This window comes from Ictidomys tridecemlineatus, chromosome 7 (assembly GCF_052094955.1).
Source record: "Ictidomys tridecemlineatus isolate mIctTri1 chromosome 7, mIctTri1.hap1, whole genome shotgun sequence".
Taxonomy (NCBI): Eukaryota; Metazoa; Chordata; class Mammalia; order Rodentia; family Sciuridae; genus Ictidomys; species Ictidomys tridecemlineatus.
The window spans coordinates 146,441,689-146,454,524 of NC_135483.1; the positions used below are offsets into that span (position 1 = coordinate 146,441,689).

General features: G+C 38.3%; 1 protein-coding gene across 4 annotated transcripts in view; it reads right to left on the reverse strand.

The window, feature by feature from the left end:
• Window positions 1-483: 483 nt before the first annotated feature.
• Ccdc141 (coiled-coil domain containing 141) overlaps window positions 484-12,836 on the reverse strand; it is a 190,420-nt gene continuing 178,067 nt past the window's right edge. For 3 of the 4 annotated variants that reach the window (XM_078017674.1, XM_040294543.2, XM_005324660.5), the window contains 3 exons: window positions 12,692-12,808; window positions 4,530-5,374; window positions 484-2,402 (listed from right to left, as the gene is read on the reverse strand). In XM_078017674.1, coding sequence (XP_077873800.1) covers window positions 2,135-2,402; window positions 4,530-5,374; window positions 12,692-12,808 — 1,230 coding nt within the window. In that variant the 3' untranslated portion in view covers window positions 484-2,134. The remainder of the gene's footprint in view (window positions 2,403-4,529; window positions 5,375-12,691; window positions 12,809-12,836) is intronic. The other variant, XM_021725958.3, reaches the window with a different exon arrangement.

Consider the following 12,836-nt stretch of genomic DNA (forward strand, 5'->3'; position numbering starts at 1 on the left):
TTTTTTTTACTGCTGTGTGAGTAACCCAAAGGGTAGGTAGATACACAAAAAGTTATTCAAACTGTATGTTTAATATCATCACAGTATGTTTTCCTAATATTTGAGCTCAGTTGATATGTTCATACATATATGTACATTGGGGTATTTTACATACCTTATTTAGTCATATATCATGGATGAATGTATACCCCAACTGCTCCCCAAAAGGTTTACATTGACTGGAATGCAATAAGTACTGCAAAACTGTAATTCCAATGCCTTAAAAATCCCCAAGCACAAATTCAACCAAGTTCATAAAATTGGAAAGGAGCTCTCACCAGATTAATAAGAAAGAAAAATTGTGAAGAGAGAATTTTTACCTTTCCCTGATTGCCTTCTTTGGACATGAATAGGTTTTACTCCTTAGCTTCCACAAGGACATGTAAAATATTTGAAGTTGGACAAAAATGATAGGAGAGTTAAATGACCATGAGTTCCACAGGATGCTGTGCATATGAGATTTTAATAGGTTTCTGTCAAATTTGTAAGGAAATTAAGAGTTTTAATTTTTTAATGAAATTGAATATGGAGCACAAGAAAGAACATGCCAAGTTTTTACTTGACTAGACATTTCACATGATCAGATAACATTCAGTAACTTTTTAATACCAATCTGAATATATTACACTTAAATATTTTGATTATTTGGAGACAGTCTTCCAGAAATATAATTAATTCCTTTCCTTCATCGAAAATCTGTAATGAATTATTCGTTCAACTAAAGATTTTGCCCTAGCGTGACAGACTATGTGTAAAATATAAAAACAAAATGTCTCTTATTTTTAAAAAGAACAAAAAGATTATCTTCTTTTCTGAATAATGTATTTCAGAAAGGCATAGAACATTCTTCCATATTACAGTGATAATTATTTTTTAAAAGGCTAGAATTCATCTTATACCATCTTATTAAGCACTTTCCCTCTAGAACATGCTAAATCTATCCTCCTGAGTTTAATTTCAAGTCTTTGAAAGGAATGTAATCTTAAAAAATTAGAAAGGAATTTAAGCTCCAACTCATAAATTATCATTTTTCCCTACGGGAATAGTTTGAAATTACATACTAACAACACTCCTTTAATTTAATATTCTAAAAAAACAGCATCTGAAAGAAAGAGAGTAGTGAGTAGCAGGCCAGTGTGACGATACATTGTATTAAACAGTAAAATAACCTTCACCCTTCACAGATGTGTTTTCTATTTTCTAAATCTTTACAAAGCACAAAATGAAAATCCTCAATGGCCTGAGAGGTAGAGATAAAGAACCCATTTTCCAAATGGGCAACTGAGGCAATGAGGTGCATTGCTATAGACCATAAAAGTGGTCAGCAGCAGTGTCAAGATTAGAAGCAGGAGGACTTGATTGCATTTGTTTACATGGATACCCAAAACACATCAATGGAATGACAGGTGTGTTGTGGGTCCATTCCTGCTGCCTGTGTTCCATCTTGCTCTATAACATGAAGAGCTGACGGAAGGTTGAAACTCCGAGTGGACTTGATGGTGCATTTATTCTCCAGTGTCAGATCCATGAAATCAACCTGAGGAATGATTATTTATAGTGACCTAGCTTCAGGAATGGAGTCTATATCAAAAGTACATAGAATGGATACCAGCAAATGAGATCAAGACATGAAAAATAAAATTGAGGGACGGCTAATGCATGATAGAAAAATCACAACTTTGGTTCATTATTTCTACTGTCAAGCCCTACAAATAGGTGTTTGGGAGTACAATTAGATTAGATTTGAAAATTAGCTAGCATTTCTATGCTTAAGTGAGCCTTCACTGGCATGTCCTTAAATTAGGAGGGAATAAGCAGGGTCTCATTTTGCTGCATATTATATTAAACACATTTCTTTCTAGAGTACAAAAATATACTCTTATCCACTGCACATGATTTACCAAGCTCCTCAACTACAGTAAGTAGTAAAGAAAATTCAATGATTTCACATAGTAGAGGTTATGAGTCCAACAAGCAAGATGGCAACACCGGAGGTACATTTGTTGGGGGTGGTTTGTAGGAAGTGCCAGAAAATAAACAACTATATTGTCCTTTAGGCTCATAAGAATGATGTCCATCAATGTCAACACCACAATCACTGTGTGAGTAGCCAGTACATTAGGGATACACTGACATAGATGACACACAGCATTATCCAGTTTATCCTTGTGATTGGCGACCTGTGGTTACCTGTCACGTGGAGGACGACGTTGGAAGAGACAGTGCCACTAGAGTTTTGGGCCCGAGCCACATAGAGGCCTGCATCTGCCTTGCATACCTTCGGAATGAACACGGAATGCTTTGTTTCCTTGTTTAAAACCTGTAAGTGCCCATCTGCAGACAATTTCTGGCCCTTCTTGTACCTAAAGCAGAGAGTCAGTTTTTAAAGTCAGGATCACTGTTCATTCACATCATTTCCAAGTTCTAACAAATTGCAAATCAGCTCAGGAGTTCTACAGTGCTCTGTAGGATTAGCAGGAGCTTTCATAGCTATGACATATTCCAGGGAGGCTGTTTATCTTTCAAGCAGAGGTTGGCAACTGGAGGTCAGAGAGTTACACTGATTGGCTTAGATCATGTTTTTGAATGATTAAGTTTGACAACATTGAACAATTGGAATATTACATGTAAAAATTCAGATATCCAGCTACTCTTAAAGAAACCAGACCACACTGGGTCACCATTTACTCATGGTGATAATTACCTAGAGTGTGAAATGACACCCTCACATTCAACCTGCTTCACTCTTTCTGCAGCTACAGAGCAGCAGCTGTGATGCTGCCTTGGATTCTCTGTTGGAGTGAGACACATTTCCCCCTCAATTTGTATCATCAGATCCACATAACAGCACAAATGTGCCATAGTAGAGGAAGCGACTTATACATCATTTCCTGGCGAAATGAGTTCATTTAATTTTTGTAAATTAATTTCATTAGGAGAAGATGGCTTCTCATTATAAAAGGCATTTATGTAATTGGATTTTGACTGCTCATGACATATTTCTAAAAGTTTCCTATGAACAGGAGCACTTACCTTTCTATAATGCAGATAATTTATTTTGTATATCTTACGTTCTTGATTATTTATTTATATCCACTTTCTTCTCCACAGGGACTAATGACTAACCTGAATCATTTTTGTTGTTGTTGTTCCATTGCCTAAGTGAGGGTTTTGAAGTTTTCTGAGTATCCTAAATGTATGTCTCCATGATAACTTGTCAGTTGTTCACTGAACAAAAGTTTTGTAAATCTGGTGGCAAAATATTTCCACCATTTGCAACGGTTCTCCAACAATATATATGTTGCAGTAGTTCTTCAGCCATATATACTAACCAAGTTGTTTATTCATGTAGACAAAAACAAGAAAGACTTCAGACAACATTTTTCTTTGGGGTGAATCGATATTTAATAAAGAATTAAATATCTTCTAAATTCAAAAATACAAAATTTTTTGACTTATTAAAAAAACCCATGCACATGTAAAATTAACAAAATAAAGCCAAAAAATATTCAAAGTTTGCACTACACACAACTGTGGTTTTCTTACAAACTTGAGAAACCCAAGTTTTCTTGCAAGTTCTTTGGGTACCTTGTTCATACTTTATGTACTATCAATGGGCACACACATTAACCGAAACTATTAATGTCTACTAAATTATATTGATAAATAAAAGCGAGCTTACTTATCTTAGTAGAAACTTGTTATCACATACTTATGTTGTCCTCAAATAAATCTAGTTAAGGATGAAATTTTTTTGAAGGTTTAAAAGTAATCCCCATACTGAGAACATTAGAACTGCATTTGCAGTTAATGACAATAGAGGTTCAAAACCTAAAACCTACAGTTTACTTTTTCTAAAACAAATAGGTTGAAAAATAATGATGTCTCTAGAGTGAAATAATATTGGTCACAGGTCAGCTTTTATGATAACTCTCAAAAAAGAGTTTGTTAGTTGTCTCCTGGAGCAACTGTGAAAGAAATGCTCTTCTTCCACCTCTCACACTGAAGAAATTTATAAGAAGAAATCTTAGTAAAACAAATATTACAAAGGAGGCGTGTGTGACTGTTGGAAAGAGAGAACAGGTGAAACGAAAGGAGAAAACCTAGGTTCATGTATATTAATTGCATAAGGGGTGTTAAGCCAAGAAAATATCATGCTGATGTAGAAACAGAAAATAGGGAAAGTATTTCAACCCGCAATCTTCAGATGAGGAACATTAAACTGAAAACAAAAACAAATGCGACCAACTTGCAGTGCTTTTGGAGTCTGTTAAATTATTACTGTATCGGGTTACATTTTTTCCTTAAGGGTATTAACCATGCTGCTACTAAAATGAGCACTGGAAGTGAGATGTGAGATCTGATCATGCAGAGCGGCAGTGTCTAGAACGTTAGCCAGCAAACCCTAAACCTTTAGGTTAGCACACACAGAATAACACCCTCAGGGGTTGGGTTTGTTTGTTGATGGCTTATCATTATAGGCTACCCACCATGTCAGTGTAGGCTCTGGAAATCCTGTTACTTCAACTTCCAATGTCACTGGAGAACCTTCCATGACAGTTACATTGGACAGGAGCCTGGAGAAATTTGGTGCCTGGCCAGCGAGGCTGACCACGCTGTTCTTGGCAGATGTGCTGCTCATCTCTTCTTGGGGAAACATTTTTTGTCTCTGATAGCCTCTGCTGCTGCCTGATGGAAAGTCAAGGCCCTGGAGGGCATCAGGGGAAGCATGCAGCCTGTCTCGGGTTTTAGTGACGTTATGATCAGCATGCATTTTCTCCTGCGTTTCTAGCAAACTTCCCTGAGCCTGAGGGTGCTGCTGTAAAGCTCTCTCATGCACTTCACTCGGCATGCTCTCCGGATGCTTAGCACTGATTTTGTATAAGGCAGAACTTGTTTCCAGAAATCCTCCGGAGGTGAGTAAGAATTGGGGGTAAGGCCTCTCAAAATGACTTGAAAATGTTTCTCTCTTTTCACTGCACTCATCGGCAAAAGCAACGGGTGGTGGAAGAGCGGATTCCTGGGCCTCCCCAGGACCACTGGTCCCCATCTGCATCCTGCAACTGCTGATGTGAATTAAGGGGGAGGAGCTGGGAGGCTCTTCTACCTCCATGTCTGAAGGTGCAAGGGGGGACTCGGGGCTTCCCGGGAGTGGAGGCAAGGAGATGTCATCAGGCGAGACACACTCATACTCTTCTCCTAACAGCATATCTTCAGGCAGAAGCAGGCCCTGGACACGGCTCTCTTCAGCAGAGGACAGAGGCCTCAGGTTCTGGGGAAGTCTATCTTCTCCTGCTCCAACAATGGCCTCAGTATCTACCACCTGCGCCTGATCCTTGGAGAGAGGAAAACCAAAACTGTTAGTTACGCACTTTTCTTTTTCCAGGTTTCAATCAGAGGGAAACTCAACTTGCGAGAGGCTCATTAAAAAAAAAAAAAAACCTCCAGTGAGTTAAAGCCCAGGGAGCTGGCACAGGGAACGTGGAACTTGAAACTATTTTGCCTATCCTGGAAACAGTCCTGTCCCATGACTAAGAATCATCACACTGACCTCCAGTCCCTGTGTAAAATGTTAACAGGCCCTGTGAAATAAAAGAGAGAAGGCCAGTTTTCATCTGCAATGAAGGGGTTGGACTGGATTGATATCTTTCAAGCAGTGACCTGAGGAGTCTTCTCTATCCAGCAAATTTGGCTTTGGTCTGGTTTATCTCTACCCATGTGTACACATAGTTCCTAAAGTGTAGTTCACCTTGTTACATGATCCCTCAGACCCTCTCACAATAACCCCTCTTCTTTCTCAAAGAAAGCTATCCCTTGTTTTTAAACATAACATTATGTTTATCATTTTAGCCATTTTTATGCACACATTTCAGTGTTCATATTGTCATGTGACCCACAGCCCCATCCATCTCCAGAAGTAATTCATCTTTCCAAACTGAAACTCGGCACCTAGCAGATAGTAGCAGATCCTTATTCCCTTCTCCCCAAACTCTGTCAGCTATGATTCTATTTTCTGTCTCTAAGACTTTGGCTACTTTGGCTACTCTAGGTACCTCATACAGAGAAAGTCATTCTTAATGACTGGTTTATATTCTTACATTGAGAAATATTTGTTGAAGCTCTACTATGTACTAGGGACCATGCTAGGCATGGCAGGGGTGACCTGATAAGGAAAAGGAGATCCAGTCACTGCACTTGGGGACTCGATTCGTGATCAAGGGGGAGACTAGCGGTGCAATCACATCACATATTTCACAAGACGGCATGCCAAGACATAAGGAGGGACACTTGGCACTGCCTCCAGCACCCCTCATGCTTGAATTGTCCTGGTCTTTCTTCCCAGAATCCACATCTATCTCTGGTTTTAAGGAGAGGCCCAAATGTCCCTTCTGGAAAAAATATTGAAGCTAAAGTTGATTTAATCTATGCAGTCTGCTTGTTTTATACACACTTTTTTAGTGCTTCTCCTTAGGATTTGGGGTGTATTCTTACCTTTACTACTTTTGTCCTATAGCTTCTATGCTAACATAAGAAAGCCATCCCTTGTCTTGACTTTGTGCTTCTCATTTTAGCCCATAGTCCTGCCCTTAACATTTTATAAATCATTTTTTAGAAAATAAATTTGTTTGGGGGTTGGAGAGTAGAAGCCAAGCAGAGCTCCTTCCACCATCCCAAGAGATGAGCTTGCCTCAGAGAAAACATATACCCAGTTTACAGAAAGTGCCTTCTTTTGGTCATTTAGTAGAAGTCTAAATTCTGGGTCTAAAACCCCTGAAGTTCAGAACCTGGTTAGCACAGTAGGTCATACATCAATCAGACTCATAAAATCCAGAAGTTCTTGAAATTTCCTCCTATTTAAGAAAAGGAAAATATAAATTACCGCCAGGTGCAGTGTCCCACTTTTGGAAGCCCAGATACCCAGGAGGCTTAGGCAGGGATTGCAAGTTTGAGGCTAGATGGGGTAACATAGACCCCTTCTCACACATACACACACACACACACACAAAAAAAAAAACCCAAAAACCTCAAATTACTAAATAAACACACATCCAGTAAATAATAGCTCTGCTTCTTTTAGTTGTCCTACTATAGCTTAGCATGAATTCTCTCTTCATCTCTTCCTAAAATTAGAATGTTTATTTTCCTTCTCATAGGGACTTTGATCCAACTGCCTAGTCAGTTTGAGAATCTCCTCACACCAGTCTGCCAGACTTGAAAACTTTCTAAAAGGCTGCTGTCTTTAAGAATTTTGTGCTTTACTTAAGACTGTCTTCCTATATTCTGCCAAGACCTGTCTTCTTGCAGTTTCTACCAGGGATTCTGATTTAGCCTACAAAGAGGGAAGCTCAGCAGCCTTTTCAACAGATCTCTGACTATTTGGAGACTTGGTCCTGCAACCTCTAAACCTCTTTCTTTGTACTAAATATCTCTAGTTTTTCTTCTTCCCAGAACTTTCATCATCTGGTAACTCGAGAGGTCTGACTCCTGTGAGCTCAAGCTCTTCCCAGGAGAGCAGGGACATTCAGGCCTTAATTCCTTAACACCTTTTCCCGTAACCTATGCCTCTCTGCAGAGCAATGATCCTTTGAAACTGTCTGAAATTTTATAAGTTGAAGGAAGAAACTTGACTAAAAGTCCAAGCCACTCACATTCCTCCTCCTCAATCTCTACCCAGGAGGAATGACTTCCCTCATTGGGAGCATGGAAGAAGGAACCAATCATGTTCATCTCTGGCTAAGGTTCTCTCTCTGGGATTTGCCTTCCACCAAATGGGTATGTTCCAGGTGGCTCTAAGGCATGAACACCCCTAGAAGCCTGTGGCTGTCTAGCTGTGCACCAAAGTGACTGGGTAGACAGGTCTATCTAAAACATGTGTGAAGTTTGAAAAGTCCAAGTCACATCTTCCAATCTGGCTTTTACTGGCTACCAAATTCGCAAATCCTGTCTTATTTTCATTTGGTGTCAATGCATTAAGGGAATCCAAAGATTAGTGGGTTTGTTTTGTTTTACTTCTTATAATTCCTAATAGAAAAAGCTCTTTTCACAGAAAAATAATGCTACCAGATAATGTCTACTAAAACCAAGAGGATTTATTACTTTCTCAAGTATTTTTCTGGAAACATTTCAACTTATTAATGAGTATTACCCTCTCAATATTTACTTTCCAGATGGGGAATAATCAGAGAAATCATCACCTCCTCAATTTCTGTGATAAATTTTTATTAAAGCGATTGTCTCGGTTCATGTTTTTATCAGAACCACATGGACCATTGATTCACAGTGAGTTTTAATCAACTAAAATTTCCTATCTCCTCTGACCATTAATATCATTGATAAGAATATTGGAAACTATAGAAATTTATAAACTTGCCAGTTCAACTATCACCAACCAAACTCCTATTTCTCCACTTACCAAGAGTGCTACCATGACTGTTTATCTAATGCCTTTCCAAAATTGCAGCAAATGATATGTACGGCACTAACCTAGAAGTACCCATTAAATAATCATCTCAGCCAGATGTGGTGTCACACACCTGTAATCCCAGTGGCTCGGGAGGCTGAGACAGGAGAATTGTGAATTCAAAGCCAACCTCAGCAATGGCATAGTGCTAAACAACTCAATGAGACCTTGTCTTTAAATTAAAAAAAAAAATACAAAACAGGGCTGGGAATGTGGCTCAGTGATTGAGTGCCCCTGAGTTCAATTCCTAGTACCCCCCCCCGCCGCCGCCACAAATAAATAATCATCACAGTAAGCAAAATAAGATGAATTGAATGTGAGATTTTTTTAAATCCATTTGGCTCTGGCACTTCTTTCTTTGTTCTCAAATGCAAATGAGCATTCAATTTTTAAGTCCTTATGGAATTTTATAGTAACTACTTTCAAAATTCACTAACATATAATTTCCTAGAACTATATGTTTTTCATTTAGGAAAAAGGTAACTAAACATTCACACGTTCCAAATATTTTCTCTAATTTTTCCACCATGAAACCATCTTTGTTTTTAGAAAAAAAAAGTGTATGTTTTCAGAAAGGAGTAAATAAATCTACATATCTCAGAGCAGACAGAACATATTTGCACCAATCTGACACATTCTCAAAAAAATAGCTGGGAAATTATCTAATTCACCAAAAACATAATTCAGCTCTAAATTTATTTCTCTTTTATCTGTCACTGCTCTTTATTTGACTTTTTTTTTGTCAATTTCTTTCTTTTATTCCCCAATTCTAAGTGGATGGGTGACCTATGGTCTTGTCTGAGTCCTCTACTCTTCTCTCTATATTTTTCCCTTCAAAGACCTCACCTACCTTCATCCCTAATGATCAATTGACTTTTAATTAAACCTAAATCTATAGCCTCAGGTCTTATCTCTGTCTGATTTCTGAACTTTAATTTCCACTGATGGGCGGACTTACTTGGGTTTACAACTGTTGCCAGGTAGGCAGGAAACCTATCTGGAAGGGAGAGCAGAATGATATTCTCCATCCATCCAACAGAGTGGGCAGAATCTGTCCTCAGAGCCCATTAAGTGGGGGCCACCTACGTGGCAAATGTAAAGGCATACTACAAGATTCTACCTACCCCCAATTTCTAGGACAGTTAGTCTTAGTTTAGGATACATAAGATTTGATGAAGGCAAGTAGGAAATAAACAAAGAAAGATACTGGGCAGAGGGATTGGTCTATGAAAGGCCTTTATAAAGAAACCCTTAGAGGATGCTGTCACAGCCAAGAGAGAATATTCTCTTTGACACCTTTGGGCACTCTTGGAGGGGACAAGGTAACAGAGGAAGGAACAGATAGGTGGAAAAGAAAAGCAGTTTGTTTCCTCCAATTTTTTTCCAAGGCAAATGTGTCTATAACATCTTCTCCTATCTGCCACGTGATCAGAATTGATGGAGGAGAGTCAAGGACTGTCTTCCATAGTCTAAGAGCACCTCACTGAATTGTTTGGTATAAAAGCACTTCTGTGTCATTGCTTTATTACTCCTGATGCAAACAGATGAACAGAAAGAGGGGAAAGTTTGGCCAGGACATCTACAGTATTGTTATAAAACAGCTTATTTATATGCAGCAGTTCCTTGGAGATCCTCTTTGGTCTTATGGAAAAGGTATCTGGCTAAAATCCACAAGAACTGGGCTGCCTGCCCAGTTCTGACACTACCTTCTGTGAATTTTGGAGTGCAAGATATTTAATCTCTTTTGGCCTCAGTTTCCTCAACTGTAAAATGAGATTTGATTAGATGATTGTTGAATCCCTCCCAGCTCTAAAATTCTATAACTCTCAATGCTGGCATCAACCGCCCTCATCTTTTACCAAATAGTTTGATGACTTTAGGCGAGACTCTTAATACTCCATGACTCCATTTAACCTTGGGAGTTTTCAGACATTACTGCGGATTTAGCTCCAGCACCCACCTTGGGGATAAACACCATCACTAATCTGTTTGCAGTGCCCCGTGCGCTGCACTGACTGAACTGCCTAATTCCACCTGCTGTGTTTTGGAGTCAGAAAAATGAGAAGCACTTTGCTATCTCCAGGAGAAGATTCCTGTGATGAATATATTCTTGAAATAGTTTGGTAGAACTGTTCTTTCTGACTCAAAGAGTTGTCTGAGGAAAATTAACACCATTTAAGGGAATCAGAATTGAATGCCATAATTTCCGGACAAGCTTTTTACTTGGCGCGTCTTGTTATCTGCCCACATGGTATTTTGGAGAATCATTACATCTGACCTATATATACATAATAGAGACAATAAGAGGGTAAATGTGATTGAGCTGCTTAAAAGTGAAGATTACTGCTACCCTTTCATTATTCTGTCTGTACCAATTGCACCAGAATGGGTGTATGAAATGATGTCAAAGAGAATTTTTGACAGCTGTAATTGTGGACCTTCACTTTTATTCTAAATGACTGATGATCTATCATGTCTTTTAATTTATGTTAAAATAAAAGGAATTTTCAATGAAAATAAATCTCATTTTTTATTTAAAAAGAGATCTTTTTCTTCTAGCAAGAAAATAAAAGCAAGAAAGAAAAACATTTTTTTTTTGCTATGTATAAGTGAGTATATTTGCTTTGTTAGTAAAAACTTTTATCTCTGAGTTTTTAGTAAATGTGCCTGGTTCATAATATAGCAAAATGTGCAGAATGAAGTAAACTAACAATATAATGTTGGTTTTGGAACTCTTGAAACTTAATTAAGAAAAAGTAGTGTATTTAATATTGTTCTTTATTTCAACTAGTTGTTCTTTTTTATCCACTGGGGTGATTTTGTTCCCTGGGGGACACTTAGCCATTTCTACAGACATTTTATATTGCCACAACTGGGGGTAGCAGTGGTGCTATTGGTATCTGGTGGGAAGCAGCCAGGGATGCTATTAGACATTCCATAATGCATAGAACAGCCCCCACAGCAGAGAATTCTCTGGACAAAATGTTAATAGTGCTGAGATGGAGAAATCCTGATTTAGACCAGACTAACTATAGACCATTTGATGTAAGACTAGCAGCCAATGAGATGACCACAGTTGGACAGCCCTCCTTTGACTCAGACAGGAACCAAGCTCTAAGTGGTTCCAGCCCTCACTATAGTAACACCAGCTTGCTTAATGGTACCTCTGCCAGATGATAATACAATTGTACTGGGCCTTGATATAGATTTAAGTTGGGTGAAGGACCTTTAAAGAAGCTGTGAGAAGTATATTGGCTACAAATAAAGCTATCTCCATGAAATAACTGCAACAAATAGGGGGAGGTTTTGTGGGTCCGTGTAAGTGTGTGCATGTGTGCGTATTTAACTCGAATATCAAAAGAATTTATTTTATTAATTTGAGTGCTGTTGAGAATCACATTGAGTGTACTGTTCCTCCAGAAGCGAAACACTGAGAAGAGGGAAGCTGGCAAAGCAAAACGTCAAGTACTAATTATAGTCTGGCAGCCACGAGTAGAGAGTGAACAACTTCTGCTGGAAAGTCCATAAGGTTGCCGTGACTTAAATAATACTTCTGAAAGCATGATACATTTGTATTTTGTGGGTATTTGTTGCTTTTGCAATGTGCTTTATTTTATCTGTAAATTCCTGGGTTATGAAATAATGTAAATATTTCTCTAAACGCTTTGGTGTTTGTATTTCAGCTGGATTCTATATTTTAGTACCAGTGCCTGGAAATATCATCTAGAAGCAGATTGTATAGGAGAGAGATAGAATCTAATTTCATGTACTAAGTGTATGAAATGTACAATGGATAGTGTAAAATATTTTAAAAATCCTCCTTTGTCAGTATGATAAGAGGAGTAAAATTTGAAGTTGGATTGAATATAAAAGGACACTGGGGAAGGCAGCTAGAGATGGGAGATAAAGAAGTAGTTGGGGACAACATTATGGTGTTTGCCTGGATGTCTCCAGGCCATTGTGAAATGCTATATCTCCAGCAGTCAGCAGGAGGGACTCAGAAGGAAAGAGCAAGAGAGAGAAGGACTAGTAAGAGGCAAAGAAAACGTCAGGGATGAGGAAATTCTCACTAAACTTACATTAAAAATTTTATCTCAATAGATAAGAAGTCTTCAATTTACTTTTTTAAAAATATGCAATTGATAATATCAAAAAGGTAATGAATAGCTGAGGTTAAGTAGCTCTCTTTACCTTATTTCTCTCTTCATTAAATATCATCTGTTTATTTCTCACTGGTTCCTTTAGTAGGTCAATGCCATTGTCATGGAAATCTTCCAGATTGGAATTCATCTTTACAGCATCACCCTGCTGTACAAAGCAATGGTTAGTGAGGGAC